Genomic DNA, 22575 nt, shown 5'->3' with positions numbered 1-22575 from the left:
TACCGTTATCATAACTATTCATATATATATTTATATTTTGCATTCCTTCTTTTTTTCATCTTTCCCTCATCCCAGTCGTTCCTTCCTTTGAGCAATTTCTTTCCCTTTCCTATCATCTGTTGTACGTTTTGAGTTTTACCTAGTCTTTCAGGTTCCTACACCAAGGAGACAATATGATGCTTACACATCTGGGTCTGATTTATTTCACTTATGAGTATGGTCTCTAGTTGCATCCATTTAACTACAAAAGCCTCGAGTTTATCTTTTTTAATAGCTGAGTAATACTCCATTGTGTAAAATTACTACATCTTTTTATCCATTCCTCAGTGGATGGGCATTTGGGTTGTTTCCAAGCTTTAGCTATAACAAATTGTGCTGCTATAGACATGGGTGCACATATATCACTGTGATATGATGTTTTTAGATCTTCTGGGAAAATACCCAGAAGGGGAAAGCTGGGTTAAATGGGACTTCCAATCCTAGTTTTGTGAGGAATCTCCAAACTGATTTCCATAGTGGTTTCACCAGTCTACACTCCCACCAGCCATGGAGTGGGGTTCCTTTCTCCCCACAGCCTCTCCAGCATTGTTATGGGTTGATTTCTTGATGGTAGCCATTCTTTCTAGGGTGAGATGGAATCTCAGTGTTGTTTTAATTTGCATTTCTCAAATGACTAATGACATTGAACATTTTTTCATGTATTTATTCGCCATTAGTATCTCTTTGTTAGAGAAGTGTGTATTCATCTGAGCTGCCCATTTTTGGATTGGGTCTTTGAACTTGGGGGGCCTGATTTTTTAATTCTTTATGTGTCCTAGATAGACGTCCTTTGTCTGAGGGGAAGCTGGCTAAATTCCCAATTCGTGGGTTTTCTTTTTACTTTATTGGTGATTTCTATAGATGTTCACCTTATCTTTGACAAAGGGGCCAAGCGTGTTTAGTGGAAGGAAGATAGCCTCTTTAATAAATGGCGTTGGAAAAACTGGCTTTCCACATGCTGAAGACTAAAACTAGACCCATGTCTTTCACTATGCACTAAATTAAAGTCAAAATGGATCAAAGATCTAAATATTAAAACAGAAACACTAAATTTATTGGAAGAGAAAGTAGGTAAAAATCTTGACGACATTGGGGTAGGCAGAGAGTTCGTGAACAAAAAACCAAACTGCATGGAAAATACTTCAAAGAATCAACAAGTGAGATCTCATCTTATTGAAAAGTTTTTGCACATCTGTAGAAAATTAACAATTGTATTAAAAATATTAACTGATCATGGAATTGTTCACTTCTGCTTAATTTTACAGTCCAGAAAAGGTTACGACAAGACTGTGATTGAAATCAACACACCGAAAATTGATCAAGTCCCTATCATTGATGTAATGATCAATGACTTTGGTGATCAGAATCAGAAGTGTGGATTTGAAGTTGGTCCAGTTTGTTTTCTTGGTTAAAATTAGGAGAAAGAACCTATGAACTCAACAGAGTATAAATTTTGGTGCCACCAGCCCATTTTATGCCACATGCAAGTTTTAAATAAGGATGGTACAGAATACAACTCGGTATGTATACTTTTCCCATGTAGGAAATAACTACTGCCTTCGTGGGGCAGAATCTCTTGGAAACAGTTTTAAGAATCGTAAAGTTCGAAGATAGCATGGCTGAGACCGAAACAAGGCTGATTCTTGATCCTTGACCCTCATCGCTACTTTTCCTGTTTGGATTTCTTTGGTGCTGTAGAGAAAAAGAGAGAAAAGTGTATATTCCTAAAAAATATGGTGCTCACTCCCATCCATCAAGGATATGCTAAAAAGTGTGTTTCATACATTGTAATTATTTTATGTACAGTTCTATACTGTTGTCTATGTGTCCATCTCCAAAACTTGCACGTGTCTCTGAATCCCATTTGACTCTTAATTTTATGACAATTATGGAACAATGATGGCAATAAATATATGTATTTCAAAAATAAAGCTGTAATTTCTGATTCTAATTCCCTTCCTTTAATGAATAATAAAATGCCTTTGTATATATTGATGATGAGGAGTTCGATTATTTGATGTCAATAACAGATTCAGACAAAACCTAGAAGACTTTCAGGAGCACACTGCAATCAACCTCTCCGCTGACGATAACTCTGGTGCATTTCAGCCAAAATAGCATCCGTTTGGATGCTTTATTCAATGCCATACCTCAGCATTTTCTTTCAGAATCCAGGATTCCACAGGATACTTGTATATGAGGAAAACAGCAATTTTATATTTTTGGGCAGGGAACTATGTATGAGAAATTGTTCAAAAAATTAATGCATTCTCAAGCATGTGTACTCTTGTACATATTTTCTCTACTTTATCTCACCCTGCTGTTATCAGTGTGCTTTAATAATGCAGGTTAATATTAAAGGTGGAAATGAACCAATTATTTATAAATTTGTGCAATGTTAAAGTTTTAATCAACTTCCTGAATTAGATTCTAACTTGGATATTACAGTAGTTTCAAATATGATTGTACCTGCCAAACAAATACTATTTCTTTCTCTTCAAGATAATTTCACTCATCATTTGACTGATATAATAGCTAAGTAACGTAAGAGTGGACTGCTTTAAATTTATATTATTAATGACAATTGAAAACTTTTTCTGCTAGGTATTTTCTGTCAGAGAGCTTGAAATAGCACTAAAATTTAAAAACTACAAAATGAACTTTGTATCTATTTTAAATAATATATGTAAGACTTGAAAATAAATGTTTTATTATTTCTTATATGAAGTGTTAAATTAATTGACACCAGATTCCACTGGAGCATTTTCAAATGATAACTTATCACAAAGGAACATACTTGTAATATTGCAAATAAAACGTGAACATTTGTTATTCATAATTTCTTTTATTTTTCCAATCAAATTTGTAAATGTCCTTTCAAGAAAGGATATATGAGTCGTATAAATAAACTTAAATCTTGCCTACCTGGATTGGTCATTCTCTTTCTTAGTTTCCAAATTACTTTCTTTTACAGAAAAAGCTTTTGATTTTCTTTCTTGACCATCCAGATTGGAATACTCTTGCCCTTTTAAATAAGCATACTAACCTTCAGCAATGAGTTGTTCAAGTTTCCCTTGTGTAAAATACTGAACAAGATATGGTTAATATTATATTTCCAACATAAATATAGATTGCTCTTATACATTCCTAAAGTTGTACAATTAAAATTTTTGCAGTCTCAGGGCTGGGGATTTAGCTCAGCGGCACAGCGCCTGCCTGGCAAGCGCAAGGTCATGAGTTTGATTCCTGGTACCAGAAAAAAAAAAAAATATATATATATATTTTTTGCAGTCTGAAATATGTGTTCATCATTTCAACATTAAAAATATATCTTTAAATCATATGTAAAATATTCATCAGAATGATTGTATACATCAGACAATTGGCATTAAAATAAATAGCAACAAAATATTTGTAGCTTTTAGCATCGATGTAATGTTATTAGTTTAAACAAAACAACCTTAATTTTGGCATAGAACAGAGTGAATGAATGGGAAACCGAGTTTCCTATGTTTTTCTGTTCTTTTCATAGATAAATATAGTTTTCTGCATAACATTAGTTTTTATTTCTCCCAGGTGGTTGGTTTTACCTGGACAAAAGAAAGTTCAGTGAGATAGAAAAGCGCACTAGTTGGCCTTTTAGTCCTGGCCACCGCATGTATAAGTTATTTTTTGTGAAAAAGTAGAAAATAATATTGATCTTGCAAAGAAGTGATGGATACAAACCCAGGCGATAGAAAAGTTGGTAGAACTCTACGAAAAATACTACTTCAAATACAAAGTGAAATACAAAAGCAACTATTTTGAATGAGTACCAAGAAATACAAAAAATGTTTCAAGCATGTACCCATTACAAAGATACCAAGAGAGTCTGGAAAATGACATTGTTAACCTTCTGATACTTTAGCTGCCTGTATAAAATACAGATGATGCTTTTGCTGTGTGTACATGCTATAATGTTTCTCTTCATAAAAGAATAATTTCTTATAAAATATTTCTCTAATGTGCTAGATCAAAAACATTTTCTGTTAAAAGCTTGGAAATATTTGCTTCACATGATTTTTGTACTATAGATATTGTAGATTATTTTTAAATTGAAGAAAAGCTCTCTTACATTTGATTCGTGTGTGCACAATCAAATTTGTGAAAAACTTCCAGACTATCTTATGATTCTATACATTTTAGACCTTGGTTTTCCTCTGCTGCCAATAAATTTCATGTTTTCGTCACCATAAAACATACATACATCGGCACAAATTCTGTCACTGCATATCGTTACACTTATTTGGGAATAGGATTATTCCAGAGAACCGTTGCTACACTGGGACTGTTGGCCTTCATTATAAAAACCCAAGCTATATAATTATACTGCACCATGTGAATTTATTATACAAACCCAACTAAATGAATCCCTTATTGAGCTTTCTCCTTATTGGATGCTTCCACACCTCCCAATACAAGAAAGAATGGAAAAAAGAGTTAGTGTAGAAAGGAAATGTTCTTAATTGATTATGGTCAAAGTATCTTATTTTGCCCAATTTTAGAAATTTATCACTATTAGAACTTTTGAGGGCTTAAAAGAAAACATGTAAGAAAATTGTCGTGAAGCTTAAGCTTTATTAGGTTTACATTACTTTGCTGCATGCTGTATAATTGCAAAATATAAAAGTTAATTAAGGTTCTGTCTCACATATCTATTAAATACACAGCAGTTCCTTCTCTAGATTTCCTACTGTTAAAATTATCACCGCCCTATAAATTCACTTCTCCCATGTAGCTGTTAACATATGTACTACCTCCCTGACACAACTGCTATAAAGGTTCAATTTTTGGAAAGCACAACCTTATACAGATTGTATGACTTGTGAATTCCAAATTTTTAGATTGTACATGAACTTTGCAAATGATTTGGAAACAAGTCCATATTCATCAGAATGTTTTCAAGTCCCTTTTTATTTTAATGTGTGGTGGGATGTGTTTTGCTCTTCAGAAGGGTCAATTTAATCCAATTTGCGGTCTCCCAGCTTTTACGCTTTCCTGGTCCCATTTCCACGGACTGGCTGTATGATTAACCATTGCTCAGTGCAGCTGTAGCCCAGAGACCCATAGATTACGGGGTGATTTATAATACAGTATCTTACTGAGAAAATACCATTTACAGCATTCCAAGTTCAATCATCAGTGCTTGTATCCCCGAAGGGCTTTTATTTCTTTTCTGTGTAGTAAATCCAGCAGTCAATATTTATAAGGAAACTGGTCAGGATAGAAAAAAAAGTTACAGACCCTCTGTTAATTTCCCTTTAGAAAACATGAATTAATTCCATAAATATTTCATGTTATCAACATCTTGAACTTACAGACAGCTCATATGGAATTTCTTCCCATAAGACTATTCACATGAAGTTAAAATCATATATGTGTATATATATATATATATATATATATTCTCAAAATATCTATATTTGTATCTATCCATCTATCTATATCCATATATAGAAGCGAGGAGAGAGATACCCCCAAAAATGTATACACACTTCAAGAAAAGAAATTCTTATAGCAATATTTTAATACTAATTTTATTGAGACATCATGAAATTACTCCAAGTTCGTTTTGGCTTCTACAATTATAAGAGATGTTCCAAATGGTGGCCATAAGCTTCCAGACATTTACTAGTACAGCGAACTGATGCTTGAGTTACCTTGGTCATTGAGATTGCTGCACATGCATTTTCAAATTCTGCTCTAACAGCCCGCAGTAAAGTGGGGTTTCCTGTGATGTATGACATCCTTTACGATTTCTATATGAGGGTAACACCGTGTGTTGAAAAAAATTATACTATTTTATTTTCCTGAGATGTGAATGCATTTTTTGGCAGACTCTGTTATGTATAAAGAGGTAGGCATCCCTCCTTCCCATAACAGAAGGCTTTGCCTGTGAGCAAAATAATAAGCGAACAATCTTAGTAGCAAGTCAGGACATATAGTGAACTGTTAATTACCTTAATTCAGCGTTGTCTTAAGCTCTTCGCTGTAAATAAAGAGTCTGTCTGCCATTTTTTTTACTCATTGACGACAATCAGTATTTTATGAGCACAAAAAAGGATTAGTCTGAAAAGACAGAATCTTCTTTCCTCAACCCTAACCGCGATGTCCAAACTTTAACCTTAGTGGAACAAACAAGTCTGCTCGCTGAGGCACATGGCTAACCTGTCAAGTGCAATATGGCGTGAAGATGTAACTATTCATAAAACAGGTTTGGGCGTCTTATCTATTTGAGAAAAAATAAAATGTTTTTAAATCACCAAATAAAATTTCTCATCGCTACCATTGTACTAGAAAATATATTTTCAAAATTATATCTAAATAACAAAGAGTGTTACCTATATAGAAAAAACTAAGTTAACTTGCTAGTCTACATTATTATCTAGTTATTTATGCAGAAAATTAGATTGTTATGCCACTGCTGAGAGAAACAAGGGAAAAGCAGAAACAAGAGCAAGCAAAGTCCTAATACGTTAACTGCATAACTGAAAGTGTAAAAGCTAGAGAAGCAGCGCTAAGCTGATTTTCATCTTGGATTTTTGGTGAGTGGAAAGTCTCATCTGCATTTTAAAGTGAATGTTTTATGGAGATGTAGTTAGGAGATTTTAAATCATTTAATCATGGAAAATGGAAGCCATAAAAGAAGATGATCATATAACCATTAAATAAATCAATAACCAAGTATATGATTTATCACCAGAATCTGTAGAGTTTTCTTTATTTAAAAAAGAATCAACTTTATGAAGAATTATACTATAAGATGTCTACACTATATATTTATATAAGAATTCATCTAAAAGAACATTTTATTATTGAGTTGCTGACTAAAGATTCACAGAACTGAAAGAGCACTACATGCTGGTTTGCAAATGTACCCTCTGAGAAAGCCAGCACGTCTCCGAGTATTCTTTGGTCTGAATAGGCATGTTTGGAGGAGACCACTTTAAGTAAGAAATCCCTGAGTGAACCCAGGAGCATGCATGGGTTTGGCATGCAGTCCAAGGAAGCACCTGGGAGTGTAGGACACAGTGCTCTATTTCTGGGCTGTGCTTGGGATCAAATTAATTGACTTCAAATTCACCCACAGGAATCTCAGATAACAGCCAGCAGTTAATAAAGAAGGAATTCAGGTTCAAGAGCAGGGAAAAGTCACAATGAAAATCATATTTAGAACGAGTTTGTTGGTAGGCTTTCCAGAATATACAAGGCAGGCACTGTAATTTGAATGCATTGATAAGATGGGGACCAAATACCAATGGACTATTGCAGAAATTTAAGTAGGTTACAATACAGATTTGGGTTGTGATATGCTTGAATTATTTGGCGTTTAAGAAAAAATTTAAAACTATTTGGAAAAAAAGACTATCATTTCAATGTATGACGGACTCACTGGGTACATCTTAAAATAAGAGTTGCTTGCCCTTTAAATGCGTATATCAGATAGAAAAAGGAATCTTCACTAAAATCAGAAAAGCAGACAACTGTCAGTGAAATAAATGATACTGGCACGACTCTATCCATTGGTATCATGTCTCATCCTTTCTCCTATGCTATTGTAGGGGCTACATAGACGAATAACCTGGAGCTGCTAAGATAATAGATACCATAAGAGTTATGAACAAGCGCCTGTCTCTTATATAAGTAAAAGTATATGTACATTATCAAGCACAGAAGACACACATTAACAGAAATTAACTACTAAAATTTTGTTATCTACTTTGCTGTTGTTGAAACTTCACAAGTAAAAACAAAAACAAGGAATAATTGAATAGAGGGCAAGTGCTAGAAATAATTATATGTAATTACTGTGAGAAGTATTATCTAGCTAGGAAAAGATCAGAAAAATTATACTATTCACAATGTTTTTAAATACACAAGTGAGCAAGGGAAAACATTATAACTCTATGACCTGCCCCTCAAAGTCAAACTTCTTATCGGTAGGTTTTACACACTGCTTCTACTTTGTTACCACCACTTATTCCTCGATCTTGTGTAAATAATTTCATTTCCTTCACTGCTTTGAAAATTTTCACATCAGAGGCAATGACGTTTCCCCGAATCCAGGGCGCAGTTTCCTGGAGATGACAGTTCACCATGGGTAGTCCTTGTCCCTGCCTGTGCCTCTGTCTCCCTGATCTGCCCCTCCCCGACAATCCCCTATCTATAGTGGTATTGGGTCAAAGACAGTGTGGAGTCCTCATCAACTACATACTGCTTTTTCAAAGGAGTCATCCCGTCATGCACTTCTGTCAGCTCCCTTTCTTAAATTTCTCTCATAACTTTGCCTTCTCTTTTGTCTTCAATGCGACTTCCCAAATCTATGTAGCGGTCAGATTTTACCCTACAGTTATAAGAACTTTCACTTCTTTAAACCTAACTCTAAACCTCACCTTGAGAAAAACACTTTTCTGTAAAACTGCAGATGCAAACAGTTCACACCCATGCATGAAATCCCTCCAGGATTCTTACCACTTAGACATACAATTTTTAGTTTTATTTTTGGTACGGGGCATTGAGCTTAAGACCTTGTGCTTGCCAGGCACCTGCTGTGCCACTGAGATATGTCTCTGGGCCTAGACTTTTTATTTAACCATTTGCAAAAGGTACGTTTCATAATCTCTGCCTCTCCCTCTTTCTTTGACTAATTCATGGGAACTTCCAACAAAACTGAAATAACACTTTGAAAACTCATATTGCTTATGATGTACCATGGTGTGTACATGGTCTCGTATTTCACTTTAGAAAATATTAGAATATCTCAGCGGTCTCGTATTTCACTTTAGAAAATATTAGTGATACATTATTTAACTCATGAAAATGTTGACCAATTAAATAATTCCTCAATAAGACCCTTTTAGAGGCTTTCATATTTTTTATGCTCATCCTCAAGTAAGTTCACATTAAAGAGTCGATTTCTCCAAACTAAGGCACAGGGCAACCGAAGTAATTGGCCCGTGCCCATGGTGGTTCACTTAGATCTCACGTGTCTAAGAAAGTTGTGCTTGGATGGGGGGCGGGCACATGGAACTGTGTGATCAGGTTTCACACAGAGGTTGAAAATCAGTTCAGTTCTATAGGTTAGCCAGTATAAGACAACAAAAATAATCTTAACTTCTACTGTGAGGTAACTTTTTCAGTGGTACATGTGTGGGTTAAATGATGAAGTAGATAAAACCAGGGTTAGGAATTTTAATAACATTTGATATTATTCCTAATGTGTTTCCAAGGGAAATTATCAAAAAGTCTAGTAAGCATCGTGTTTTGTAGGTGATTTTGCACATCCTGAAAATAAACATTGCTTCAGCTTTTTGTGTGTGTATTTTGCTGACTTAATTATCTCTTGTCTTGGGAACAAGCTGCGCAAATGCCCTTGTCTTGTCATGGAAATGAGTTCTTTCCTTGTAAAATCCTCATTTGTAACAAAAAAGAAGAGATGTATCATCAGATAAGCAGAAAATGTTAAAAACAGAAGATCTTTACTTCTAGTTCACTTCCTTCACATAAAGCATCTGCAAGGCTTGCTCTGTGAGAATCACAATGTAGACTCGAAGATAGAAGTCTTCTCATCCAGATCTCTCACAGTGATGCAAATGTGTGTCAGAGTCAGGCGCACTGTCCTCAGAAGTGTGAGGATTCCTGAAGTTTCAACCGTGTCTCTAAGTAACACACCTGCCTAACCAAAGGAGACTGTACAGATCTTCAGCAAATCATAAGAATCCAAGAATTAAAGGGAGCGAAGGAAGATACTTTATTCATACCTTTTTACTCATTAATTTATAGCTAAAATTAAATATTTTGTTTTCTTAAATCTTTTGTCTGAAAAGAGCACTTAATGAGGGAAATATAATTTTCTAAGGAAACCTGATGAGAGAAAGTTGAATTAAATACATGTGTCTTTACATCTTTAGGCAGCACAAAATTGCCTAACTAGCATCGAGGGATGTTTGTAAATGACCTAACACTGTCATTTTTCTATTCTCAAGAAACATAGCCATGACCATGAAATTACTCAGGTACTCAAAAATGTATCTTCATTTCTTGTTGCGTCTAAAAATTAACACTCAAAATTGTCACTGAGATATTTATTCATGTTTTCACAGTTTTTATGTATGAGGACATGCTTCTACACCTCGTTCCATGGATAACACAGCATTTAAAACAGTTTAAGAAGAATTAAATTTACATTGCAGGACAGGTATAAGGAAATAGTAAGAATTCGGCAGGAAGACCTGCAGCTGGACAGGAGCACATTTAATCTATCTTTACCTGTATCACTGATGTGCCATGGAGCTGAATTATCTGGAGACCTTACTAAAAGACCAAAGTGGTCTCATGCGACCTCTTATTGTACCAAACAGTGAGTTCCTACCATTGGCATCTACCCATGCCACAAGTTTTATAGATTGTGAGTTTTCTGACTTCAGGGTGACAAACAATTAGACATATTTTGACAACTTGATTAAAATATGACTTAAGGAATATGCTCACTTGTGCCATAAAAGTATCATTAAGAATATTTTTAAAAAACCAAAGCTTATCTGTAATATTTGTTAGGAAAACAAGGAATTCCTCAATTATTCTAATGCTCTTCATTTTTATTTACAATGTTTGCAAGTTTTCTAGTCAAAATGCTTCTCCTCATCTGAGCATTGCACACCTCAGTTATTTTTTGTTGTTGTTGTTGTTTTTGTTTTTTTTCCAGTACTGGGAATCAAACTCATAACCTTGCACTTGCCAGGCAGGCGCTGTGCTGCTGAGCTAAATCCCCAGCCCCCACCTCAATTATTAGTATCCTAGTTTGAGGTCCTTCTTAGTTCAATTCCTTACTGTTCCTGCCCACGGCAGTTGTGCATCTCCTGGTCCTTTTCACATTCAGGTACTTGAGTCTGTGCTACTAGCGCTGCCAGGTTTATTTTCTTATAACTACTTGAAAGTCACAGTTTGTATTATCTTCTCCCACTGAAATAACACCTGACAAACCCAAAGGTGATTAAAACCCAAGGCGATTAATGTAAATATTAAGTACTTTTCTTGTGCATGAGTTGATGATTAAAGAGAAAGCTTTTCTCCGGGCTGGACCACATGAGGTTGATTGTGCTGGGCACAGTTATGCATCTACAGACTAGTAGGTTCCCAGGGAGGGGCTGTCACAAGTGGCCTTGCTCCTCCTGGATTTCCTTCACGGCTCTCTCATCTTCCAGCAGGTTAGGACACCAAACTACTGGTTTGTTAAGCAGAAGACATTCTGTTGGTCAAAGCAGGCCATGGGCCAGGAGATACACTGGAAGATCCCCCTTCCTAAGTGGCAAACCAGGGGATTCATGTTTTGGTGGGTGTGATTGTAGGAGTGAAAGATGGTGATGCTTCTGGTGTCTCCCATAATCTCTCTCAATTTTTGCTCAAAACTTTCTATTACACATTGTGAGCACGTATTAACTCTGCTCCCAAGGTTTTAAATACAAAAACTGCTTGCATCCCATCTAACCTTCATTTTTCATGGGATTAAAATTTCTCTTTTTCTCTTACTGTGCTTCCTCTCCCTGAGCCAGATTACCTGCTCCCTCTGACAGGAATATGCTCAGCATTTTTATTCATGCATGCTTATGGTGTCACTCCTAACTTATACCTTAAGTGCTTTTTTCTATTTTTCATGTTTATTCAAATTATACTTTTATTAAAATCAGTTACATTCTTGCATTCATTAGTCTCTAATGTTTTGGGATCACTCCAGTCTACTTTAGTATTTTTATCTTGAACCCCTACAATATAAACATTAGTCCCATACAGTTTCAATTCTAAATTATATAGCTGTTTGTATCATATTCTCTCTTTAATGAATGGTAGTTTGGTCTACCAATCAAAGTAAAAATGGGTACCCCTTGTAGTCTAATATACAAGTACATGACAAGTACACTATAGATTAAATTCCAGATGTGACTTTATTTGGAGATAGAATTTTTATAATGTGTTGAAAGAAGACAGCTGTAAGATGAAAGGAGAGGCAGAAAAGAGATCTCAGCTTGTTCTCAAAAGCAAACAACTCTGTGAACATCTCAGTTTGACCTCCTGTCCTCTGGCACCACGAGACAGTTGTTTCCTGTAGTTTAAGCCTCAGAGTCAGTGATTCCTTCTTGCAGCAGCACCAGCAAACAGATGTGGAGTTAAATAAGTATTTATTATTATTTGATTTGCAGACTTGATGAAAGAATCATGACTATTAATCAGAGAATCTCTGTTCTTAGTGAAAAACTTTGAATTGCTAGGAATTTAGAATTCAAGGGCCTCACATTCCCAGGATATAAAATAAAAAACGTTTTCCCAGTGTCAAGCTCTGCAGATCAAACCATTGAGCAGTAAACGAATTCTGTTCCCTACTTTATACCTTTGATCTGAAGGAGGCGAGGAAACAACAGCTGCAGGAAAGCGAAAAGATGACTGGGAGGAGCAGTAAGGATTGAACTTGGAGAGCAAAATGGGCTGCTTCACTCTGTATGCAATGTCACAGTGTCCGGAAGATGGGCAGTACGTCCTAATGAACCATACAAAGCAAAAACTTGAATACAAACAAGGCTGTATGCACGAGCCATGGGTTCGGTGAAACATACAGGCAGGTATTTCTTCTGAGGTTGCAGTGGTACACGAGGCAGGAGTCTCTGACTTCTGAACTTTAAGTTGGGCCATATAGTAACAGAATTTTTAAAAAACAATAAAAAATGGTAATGGCAATAATAACGACAACAAAAAAGAATGAATCTTATTATGAGCAACGTAGAAAGCCCTGAGATTATCCATAACAAGGGCTGTTAATTGGGAATGCAGGAAAACATTTGTGAGCAAATGACATTTAATCTGAGACCACACCTTGGATAGGAATATTCCATCTCCATGACAGGGAGAGAGAAAGTATATGAAATAAATGGAGAACAGTAATTAATTTATGAATCTGGGAGGAAAACCTCCTGGTAGATAGAAAGGCCAAGCAGCATTCACGTCCTTTGCTATTGCTCGTTTGGAAGTCTGGCTAGAAAGGCTTCTTCCTCCTGCTCTTCTCTTCTCACACCAGAAAGCTCCCTGGCGTTGTTCTGAACTTGTCTAGGAAGCACACAGCATTTTGTGCAAGCTGCTGTCCACTCTGGCTTGACCTGTTAGCAACAAGGAAGGAGAGAGGAAGCCATGCCTTGGAGACTTGCTTAAACTTCTGCGGTGGAGAGGAAACAGGTCTGACCACCGAAACCGAGAGTCCAAGGCAGTACTTCCGAGATAAAAACCCTACCAGAAATAGAAGCACGCAATCACCAAGAGAACAATTTAAGGCACCTGCTGATGATTTGGACTCACAACCCAACTCAGGCAGAAGAAATTCAATATTGTTCAATGAAGTAAATAAAGTACTGAGGAAGATAAAATCCCAGTGCCCGAGATAACAATAGTATTGATGTCTGCAGATTCTGTGTGACAGATGCGCTCAGCTGCCACCGCAGAGGCAGCTGCACAGCAATACGCCAGCTTGTGGCATAATAAACTGCTCAATAGAGACAGACTCATCCCTCGGACAGAGGGCTGCAGGGAGATATCCTGTGTCCTGCTCTTTGGGGGGAACCTGCCCGACTGCCAGCAGTCAGCTGGACAACGGTTCTTTGAGCCAAGGGGAGCTGTTTGCCAGATGGAGCCAACAAGCACATGAGACATGATTCTCCCATTAAAGGGCCTTCGATTGGCTTGATCTCCAAAGCCACCTAGAGGATATTAATGTGAGCCCCTGGAGGCCTGTTTGCATGATAACCTCTAATACCTCCTAAGGAAATCTTTTAAAACCTTGTAGCAGAAATCCTAACTGGGGGCCAACCAACTAATCTGGCTTTCAGATCTCTGTTATTTGGCCTCGATTACATTGGCATCATATACTCTTTTTTGTTGTTGTTGTCTTAGTTTTTAATTAGTTTCTACCCTTTAAAAACCCAGAATTCCTCTCTTTTTTTTTAGAAGGCGGGAGTATCTGGTAAAATGAAAATAAGCTTCCACTTCATCTTCCAGATGTGGCATTAATTATCAAACTTCTTGTGATCTCCAGCACTTCCTGCAGCTCTGCTTATATCTCACTGGCTTCATGTTGCTTGCTTCTTAGGGCCCTGAAAAAAATGAGTGATATCCTGGTTAAAGAAGAAAGAAGGCAGAATGAAGAGTAGAAAGTATTGATCAGAGAGGAAACTTGCTCTCCAGAAGAAAGCAGCTATCTGTGAGAAATAAAAGTTCAATACAATTGTGGCGGATCAGCCAGCTTCTACGGGAGTTAAATCTCTCCCCAAAGAGGGGGAAAATTAGCAAGCAGATGAGACAGGCTATACTGTGGGATAGCTTGAATCGTTAACAAGAATAGAAAAGGCAGCCAAGAACCCAGTAAGATCTCACCAGAGCGAAAGTGTTCATCTACACTACTTTCTGCTTGGATGCTTGTGACAATGACACTAGAAACATGAGTGTATTTTGCAAATGAAATGATCTCTGATTTAGTCAGTTCCACATCAGATGTGTAGGAAGAAGGAAAGACGTGTTTGTACTCCAGACAGAAAACGACATCATGAAGGATCCAAGTGATTTCCGTGTGTAAGGGTAATCTGAGACTGCCCTCTTTGGAGTGCTTCATAATATTACTGAGTAAGTATTTTTTTACGCTTTGATTAAGTCCATGTAAATTTTAAATTCATTGAGGTTTATACAGAAACCTCAGAGATTTAAATCTGGACATTTACTCCCCTTGTTTCCTGTGTAAATTCTGGTGTAATCTAGAGACAGGTGCCTGGACTTTGTTCTCACTGACCTTTCCATCACTAAGGTTAAGCTTGGAAACTGAGCGGCTTGAACTTTGCTAAGGATTATGCCCTGTACTCTAACCCATGCCCCGCTCTGTCACCTGTGTTGAAGGTCTCGAAGTGATGCTACATCTAGGTCACTATATTTTTAATTTACTTACTTATTTTTATTAGGACTCTTTTAAGGAGTTTTCTACATGTCAAAAAGGAATTTCAACTCGAAAACTTCTAAAAATCTTCTTAATATAAATTTTGCCAACTTCTGCTACAAGAAAGATGGAGTAATGTACCTCCCCCATTTATCCCACTTGGTAAAACCAGACAGTCCTGTACTTTTTATTTGTTGTTTTAAATAGACACGTGAAATTTGTAAAAGCTAAAAAGAAGAAGGCATATCTGTTGGGTTATAGGGCTTTGGGGGAGAGCTCCTCTCTCTACCATGGCCTCCACTGACACTGTTATCGGGTACTGTCATCAAGGTGGTTCGTGAATCAAAAGCATTCCAGGTCCTTCTTGCCTCCAACAATTAGAGAGAAAAGACAAAACTGGCACCAAATGTTTATTTGGAAAGTGTCAGATGGCCCTGGAAGATTTATTGCTGAATTCTACAAGAAATTTAGAGAAGACCTCACACCACTACTCCTTAAGCTCTTTAATGAAATTGAAAAAGAAGCAATACTCCCTATTTCATTCCTGAAAGCAAGCATTACCTTGATACCAGTACTGGAGAAGGACCCAACTAAGAAAAAGAATTACAGTCTAATCTCCCTAATGAACTTAGATGCAGAAATCCTCAATAAGACACTGCCAAACAGAATGCAGCAAATCCTGAAGAGAATATACACTAAGTAGGATTCATCCCAGGAATGCAGGAATGGCTCAACATACATAAATCAATAAATGCAACACATCATATTAACAGAGCCAAGAACAACAATGCTATGATTATCTCAATACATGCAGGAAAAGCTTTTGACAAAGTCCCACACCCATTCATGATAAAAATCCTACAGAAAGTTGGAGTAGATAGTCTTTATCTCCATCTGATAAAAGCCATCTGTGACAAACCAACAGCCAACATCATACTAAACGGACAAAATGGAAATTTTTCAGTCTAAAATCAGGAAAAAAACAAGGATTCCACTGTCTCCACTCTTATTCCACATAGTCCTGAAAATTTAGCTACAGCAATTAGACAAGAGAAAGAAATAAAAGGAATAATGATAGGAAAGGAAGAAGTTAAATAATCATTATTTACAGATGACATGATTTTCTACATAGAAGATCCCAAAACTCCACTAAAAAATTGCTATATTTAATAAACAGATTCAGTAGCATAGCTAGAGACAAAGTCGACACTCGAAACTCAATAACTGTTCTGTGCACAAATAACAAGCTCACTGAGAGAAATTAGAGAAACAATACCTTTCACGATAGCATCCAAAAAAATGAAGTACTTAGGAATCAATCTAACTAAGGATGCAAAAGTCCTCTACATTGAAAACTATAGTACTCTGAAAACGGAGATTGAAGTGGATATCAGACAATGGAAAGTTACCTTTTGTTCATGCAGAGGAAGAACCAATATGATGAAAATGGCCATACCTCCAAAACTTTTACGCAGATTTAATGGAATTCCAACCAAAATTCAAATAGCATATCTTGCAGAATTAGAGAAAACATTCCTAAATTCATTTGGAATCAAAAGAGACCTAGAATAGCAAAGGAAATTCTGGGCAACAAATGCAAGGCAAGGGGCATCACAATCCCTGACTTGAAATTATAATATAAAGCTACAGTAATAAAAACAGCATGGTACTGGAAAACAAAAAAACAAAAAACAAAAAACAGATGTGAAAATCACTGGGCCAGATTAGAAGAAGCAGAAACAACTCCAGACATACCCAGCACCTTATCTTTGGTGAAGGTGCCAAACACATTCACTGGAAGAAAGACAACCTCCTTAATAAATGGTCCTGGAAAAACTGCCTCTGCACATGCTAAAGACTAAGATAGGACCCATATCTTTCACCATGTACTAAACTAAATTCAAAATGGATCAAAGATCTAAATATGAAAACAGAAACATTAAATCTGCCTCAAGATACTACACGCAAAACTCTTGAAGACATTGATGTAAGCAAAGACTTCATGAATAAAAACCCTGATCACACAGGAACTAGCACAAAGAATCAACAACTGGGATCTTATCTTATTAAAATGCTTTTGCACAGCAAGAGAAACCACCCACAGCATGAAGAGACAACCTACAATGTGGTGAAAAATATTTGCCAGATGTTCCTCAGACAAAGAATTAAAATGCAGAATGTATAAAGAACTAAAAAACAAACAAACAAACAAAAAAACCAGACCTCCCAAATTTAAATATCCAATCCAAAAATGAGCATCCAAGGGGCTGGGGATTTAGCTCAGCGGCAAAAGCGCCTGCCTGACATTCAAACAGCAAATAAATATGTGAAAAAATGTTCAACGTCACCAGTCACTTCAGAGATGCAAATCACAATAATATTGACATTCCGTCTCATCCCAGAAAGAATGGCTATCGTCAAGAAATCAACCAATAGAGCCCCGCACGCTCTGTGCAGAGAAAGCAAGTTCTCCGGGAGCTGCTGGACCCATGGGTTCGAGTCTGTGCTTGGCCCACACCGCCACAGTTCCCAGCTGAAATGCGCAGAGAAGAAGAAATCAGCCAATAACAAATGTTGGAATAGCTGTTGGCAGGAATGTAGACTGATGTGACTGCTGTGGAAATCAGTGTGGAGATTCCTCAAAAAACTACAGTTGGAGATTTCCTTTGACTGAGCTATTTCCCTTCTGAGTATCTTTAAGAAGAATTAAAAACATTGTAACCCAGCAATATATGTGCACCCACATTTATAGCAGCACAATTTATAATTGCTAGATATTGGAAATAACCCAAATGCCCATCAGCCATGGAATGGATTAAAAGATATGGTCTTTTCATACAATGCAGTACTACTCAGTCATAAAGAAGGATAAACTATAGACTTTTAGAGGTAAATGAATTCAACTCAAGACCACACTCATAAGTGAAATAAAATTGATGCACATGTGTAAACATCATAGTGTCTCCCTAGTGTGAGAAGCTGAAAGAGTAAATAAGACCCAAAATGTACAATATATATTGTATATTGAGAAGAAACTTCAAAAGCAAAGAGAAACTGGGGTGGGGAATGGAAAATTGAAGGAGAGAAAAAGCAAGAAGAAAAAATAAGATATGTATATATAAGATATACTACTAATTTGTCTTAGTTCATTGAAAAGAAGGGTTTGTGCTAATACTGTTTGGACAATTAAATGCTGATATCTGGTACTCTAACTAATTTAAACATAACAATACACAATACATTCACCATTGTTACCCTCCTATTGTTTTGAAATTTTAACTTTTTTTCTCTTTAAAAAAAAAAAAAAGAAAGTGTTGGGTGAATGCATATGGAAGAAACCAGCTCTGCAGAGCAAACTTGGCCCAAACAAAGGGAAAAAGAATGTAAAAGCAAAAATAAATGTACATGCTTTGTTTGAGAAACCTGGGGCAGGCTTCTCAGGGAACTCGCCATAGTTGCTCCCCTTGACATCTGGCCTTCCTTCATGCCACACACATCTGGTAGGGGCTTGACTTTGCCCTGGGGTCTTGTAACTGACAGGTTCTGCTCATAACCCTAGCCAGCTTTTCTACATCCTGTCTCCTATATCGATACTACATTGGAGGTGACTTAATTAAAATGGGGCAAACATGAAAGCTCTGACATCATACTAGGCCTCTGACATCACTCCTGTGGAGAGGGACGGGTGCCTTACTACTCCCTAGCAACTGGGAGTGGGAGTTCAATTTCCCATTGGTTGTCATGGATACCAGTTGGAAGAGCCGATCATCCACCAGTAAAAGTCCTAAGTCTCAGACATTACACCAGCAGAGCTTCTGGTCCCTGATTACCCTTCACAGAGTGGAAATTTATGTTGCTCCTGGAGACTTTCTTACTGTCAGTGGTCTCAGCGGGTAAGGATATACCTTGTCGGTTGGAGTCAATTAGGTATTGTCAAAAAGTTGTTTGTACTGTTAGGCTTCTCCTTTCTTGGCTCTTTTGATACATAGAACCTTTTTAGGAAGCTTTTATGTTTATGACAGTTGGCATTCTGATTTGTCAGCTTCTTCAGCTTCATGGCTGTATTTTTTGTGGGAGAAAGAATTTCAGGTTGACTAGTGTCTCCCCAAAAATCAAGTTCACTTGGAACCTCAGAGTATGTCCTTATCTGGAAATCATGTCTTTGTGGAATGTAATCAACTCAAAGTGAGTTCACGCCAGACTAAATTTGACAATAATCCAGTAGAAACCCACAGATACAGAGACAGATGTTGAAAAGGAAGCTGTTCCTATTTGCAGACAAGATCACTGTAGAAATTTCAACATCATCAACAAAATAAAAATCCTTGAACTATGAGGGCATTTAGCAAGGTTGACGGCAACAAGGTTAAAACAGAAATTACCTTCAGTGCTTCATACTAGGAATGGATATATGTACAGTAGAATTATAAGTACAATATCATTTAAAACTCAATAAATTGAACAAAATAATATAACAACATATCCACAGGTCTTATAAGTTGAAAATGACACAAAACTGATGAAAGAAATCAGAGATCTATGAAAATGAAGAGTAATACTCTGTTCAAGGATGGGAGTTTGAACATAGTAAGACTTCCAATTGTCCCAAAAGTTATTTATAGATCTACTTCAATTCATATTACAAAGCAAAACATTTTCTTTTCATATGCACACAAGATTATTCTAAAATATGTGAAACCAAAGTGACAAAAATGGCTAAAATAATTTTAAAAAACAATAAAGTTGAAGACCTGTTCTCTCCGATTGTTGGTCTTCATATAGATAATCAACGTTGTACAGTAATGGCAGAAGAATAGACAAAAAGGTGAGTGGAAAAGAATAGAGAATTTAAAAACAGACACAACATGTCCAGTGGATTATTGACAGAGCTGTAGAATCCAGTGGAGGGAAGATTCTTTTTGTCATTCTGAAGCAAATGGATGTTCATAGGCAAAAAACCAAAGAAACAAATGAACAAACTATACAAAATTAGTTCCACATGGATCGTTAACTATAGTTTAAATAAAAAGAAAGGATAACAGCTGATCTTTGAAATCTAAGGCTATATGTCAAGTTCTTCAACATGATACAAAAATGCAAGATGATGCAAAACACGAACAAAAACTCCCCAGAATGAAAAACTGGACCTCAGAAAAAATAAAACCCTTTGCTTTAGGAAAGACTCTAGAAAGCTAAAGAGACAAACTACAAAGTGGGAGAAATAATATTTTAAGTCATATATTCAACAAAAGACTAAATCTAGATTACTTACAGGGCTTAAAAATTCAACGGTAATGGAATAAAAAATAATTTAAAATTGAACAAAAGGCAGGGGGAGATATTTCATTAGAGAATATGGAAGGAAAAGCAAGTACTTGAAATTAACACCATAATCTCTTTGGAATGCTGAGGAAGATCACAAGTTGAAGTCCAGCCTAGTCCAATTAGCAAAACCTTGTCCCAAAACATAAATAAAAAGGACTTTGAAGTTTATTGCAAAGGCTCTGAGTCCATTCATCATTACTACAGAAGAAAAAAAGAAAAAAAAGAAAAATATAAACATACAACAAAAGTTTATGACTAAAGCATAAGTAAGAAAATTATAAGGAATTTATTTTTCTTATACTTAATTGTTATAAAGCAACTCTAAAGCAAAATTAATGACATATTACAAAATTTACACACAATGTGTAAAACACAAATAATATACATTTAAAATGTTTTAAAATAAAATTTTCAACTACAATGGCATAAGTGAAAAATTAGTTTAATTGTAAGTAGTTTATTCAGTACATCAAACAGTGGAGCATTATTTGTAATTAGAGATTAGATTAAAATACATATTTTAAGCCTTAGGAACACTAGTACATTTTTTAAAATTTATCAGTGCTGAGTCAGTAGTGAAGATAAATCAGAATTTTTAAAGGTTTTGATCATCTCAGGAGAAGGTGTTCATTCCCTATTATATTTATTTTTCTTTATTCACTCTTTTCAGTTTATAAGAACAATTTCTGGGAATGTCTTATCTATAAATTCTAATTTCCCTAAACTGTAAACTTCATGAGTGCTGGGAGTATATACATTTTCACATCTTATTGTATTTCAACCATCTAAATTGTATGATAGGCTCAACAAATATTTGAAGAATAAATAAATAAAATTCATCCACCTTTGCAAACAATTCTTTCTGTCCTAAATTCCCTTTTGTGTTTTCACTGCCTGGAAATGAGTTCCTAGGCTTTTGAGACACTGTTTACTACACCTCTTATTTCCTTAACTCCCCTTGCACAGAGCACTTTAGTCCTGAACACTGTTGGCTTGGCTCCCCAGTACAAAATACCGTGCACTGCTTGGGGTAAGAAGAGAGATCTACTTCCTCACGTCTCTGAGACTGGAAGTCTGCAATCGAGGTGTCAGCAGTTTTGCCTTTTTTCTGAGGCCTCCCTTCTCGGCTTGCAAATTGTTACCTTCTCTCTGTACTCTCCCACACCCTTTCCTCGGTAAAAGAGCATCGCTGGTTCTTTTTCAGATTTCCTCTTTTAAGAAGAATAGCAGTCAATTTGCATCAGGCACGCCTTAAGAGGCCAATGACCTCTTTTTATCTCAGTCACGTCTGTCAAGGCCCGACCTTTAGAGATATTCACAGTCTGATTTACCTGGGGTGATGTCTTGAATACATGGATTTCAAAGGAATGTAATTCAATCCCTAGAGATACTTTCTGTTGGCATTTAACAAAGAAATGGTGAGGGAGGGGTGATCCAATATGAATAAGAAATGATCCCTGACCTAAGGACTGCAAAATAGTTTGTTAAGATGATAAAGAGGTAATCTGTTATTTGCAGTTCAACAAAAATTTTGCACCTAAAATGAAAGGCGATATGGAAGACAGTTAGTTCATACCGTTATTCTGATTGATAAGCAACTGTAAATACAAATTCTGCTGAGTGCAAGCATATAATTTGGTGTTTCAATTTTGCTGAGAATTTTTTAGACACAGACATTGCCTCATTTTAGAAAAAAATGTTTCAGTGGCATTTATAAAATTAAGTACATAATAAATTTTTCTTGTGCTCATTTGGCATGTTTGTCCTAATTTGTAATAGCTGTGCATACAAATATACTATCTAGAAGCAGCTGAGATGTGGTCTAATTACACATTATCCATAATTGTTATGATAAAATTCGCTACAAAGAGAGTCATACAGGCAAAAGACATTTCCATATGTTCATAAGCTAAGGACTAAAGCACATGTATGGAGCTAGCATTTTCATGTATTTTGGAACACTTTGTAGCACTATTCATTTTAGTGTCAGGAAGAATAACAGTACACACACCCTGGGATCACTGGGGAGAAAAATGTCTTTCCTCTACCGACTTCAAAAGGTCTGGGCCAGGCCTGGCGGTGCACACCTGTAATCCTAGCAGCTGGAAGGCTGAGACAGGAAGATCACTGCCTATTTGAGGTCAGCCTTGGCTACATAATGAGTTCAAGATCAGCCTGGACTACATAAACCCTGTCTCAAAGAAAGAGAG

The 22575-nt window shown here is 36.3% G+C and overlaps 1 protein-coding gene and 1 long non-coding RNA gene across 2 annotated transcripts in view; both read left to right on the top strand.

Moving 5' to 3' along the window:
- The window catches only part of Col11a1 (collagen, type XI, alpha 1), a 192619-nt gene extending 189650 nt beyond the window's left edge, over positions 1–2969 (top strand). Inside the window, exon 67 of the mRNA XM_013516403.1 lies at positions 1305–2969. Within this exon, the coding sequence (XP_013371857.1) occupies positions 1305–1451 (147 nt within the window). The 3' untranslated portion in view covers positions 1452–2969. The remainder of the gene's footprint in view (positions 1–1304) is intronic.
- Positions 2970–18798: 15829 nt separating this feature from the next.
- The window catches only part of LOC102011037, a 10926-nt gene continuing 7149 nt past the window's right edge, over positions 18799–22575 (top strand). Inside the window, exon 1 of the long non-coding RNA XR_261667.2 lies at positions 18799–18933. This is a non-coding gene — a long non-coding RNA (uncharacterized LOC102011037). The remainder of the gene's footprint in view (positions 18934–22575) is intronic.

The sequence above is a fragment of the Chinchilla lanigera genome, unplaced genomic scaffold, assembly GCF_000276665.1.
Source record: "Chinchilla lanigera isolate Chin_1 unplaced genomic scaffold, ChiLan1.0 scaffold00034, whole genome shotgun sequence".
Classification (NCBI taxonomy): Eukaryota; Metazoa; Chordata; class Mammalia; order Rodentia; family Chinchillidae; genus Chinchilla; species Chinchilla lanigera.
This window is presented reverse-complemented; position numbering and strand designations above follow the sequence as displayed.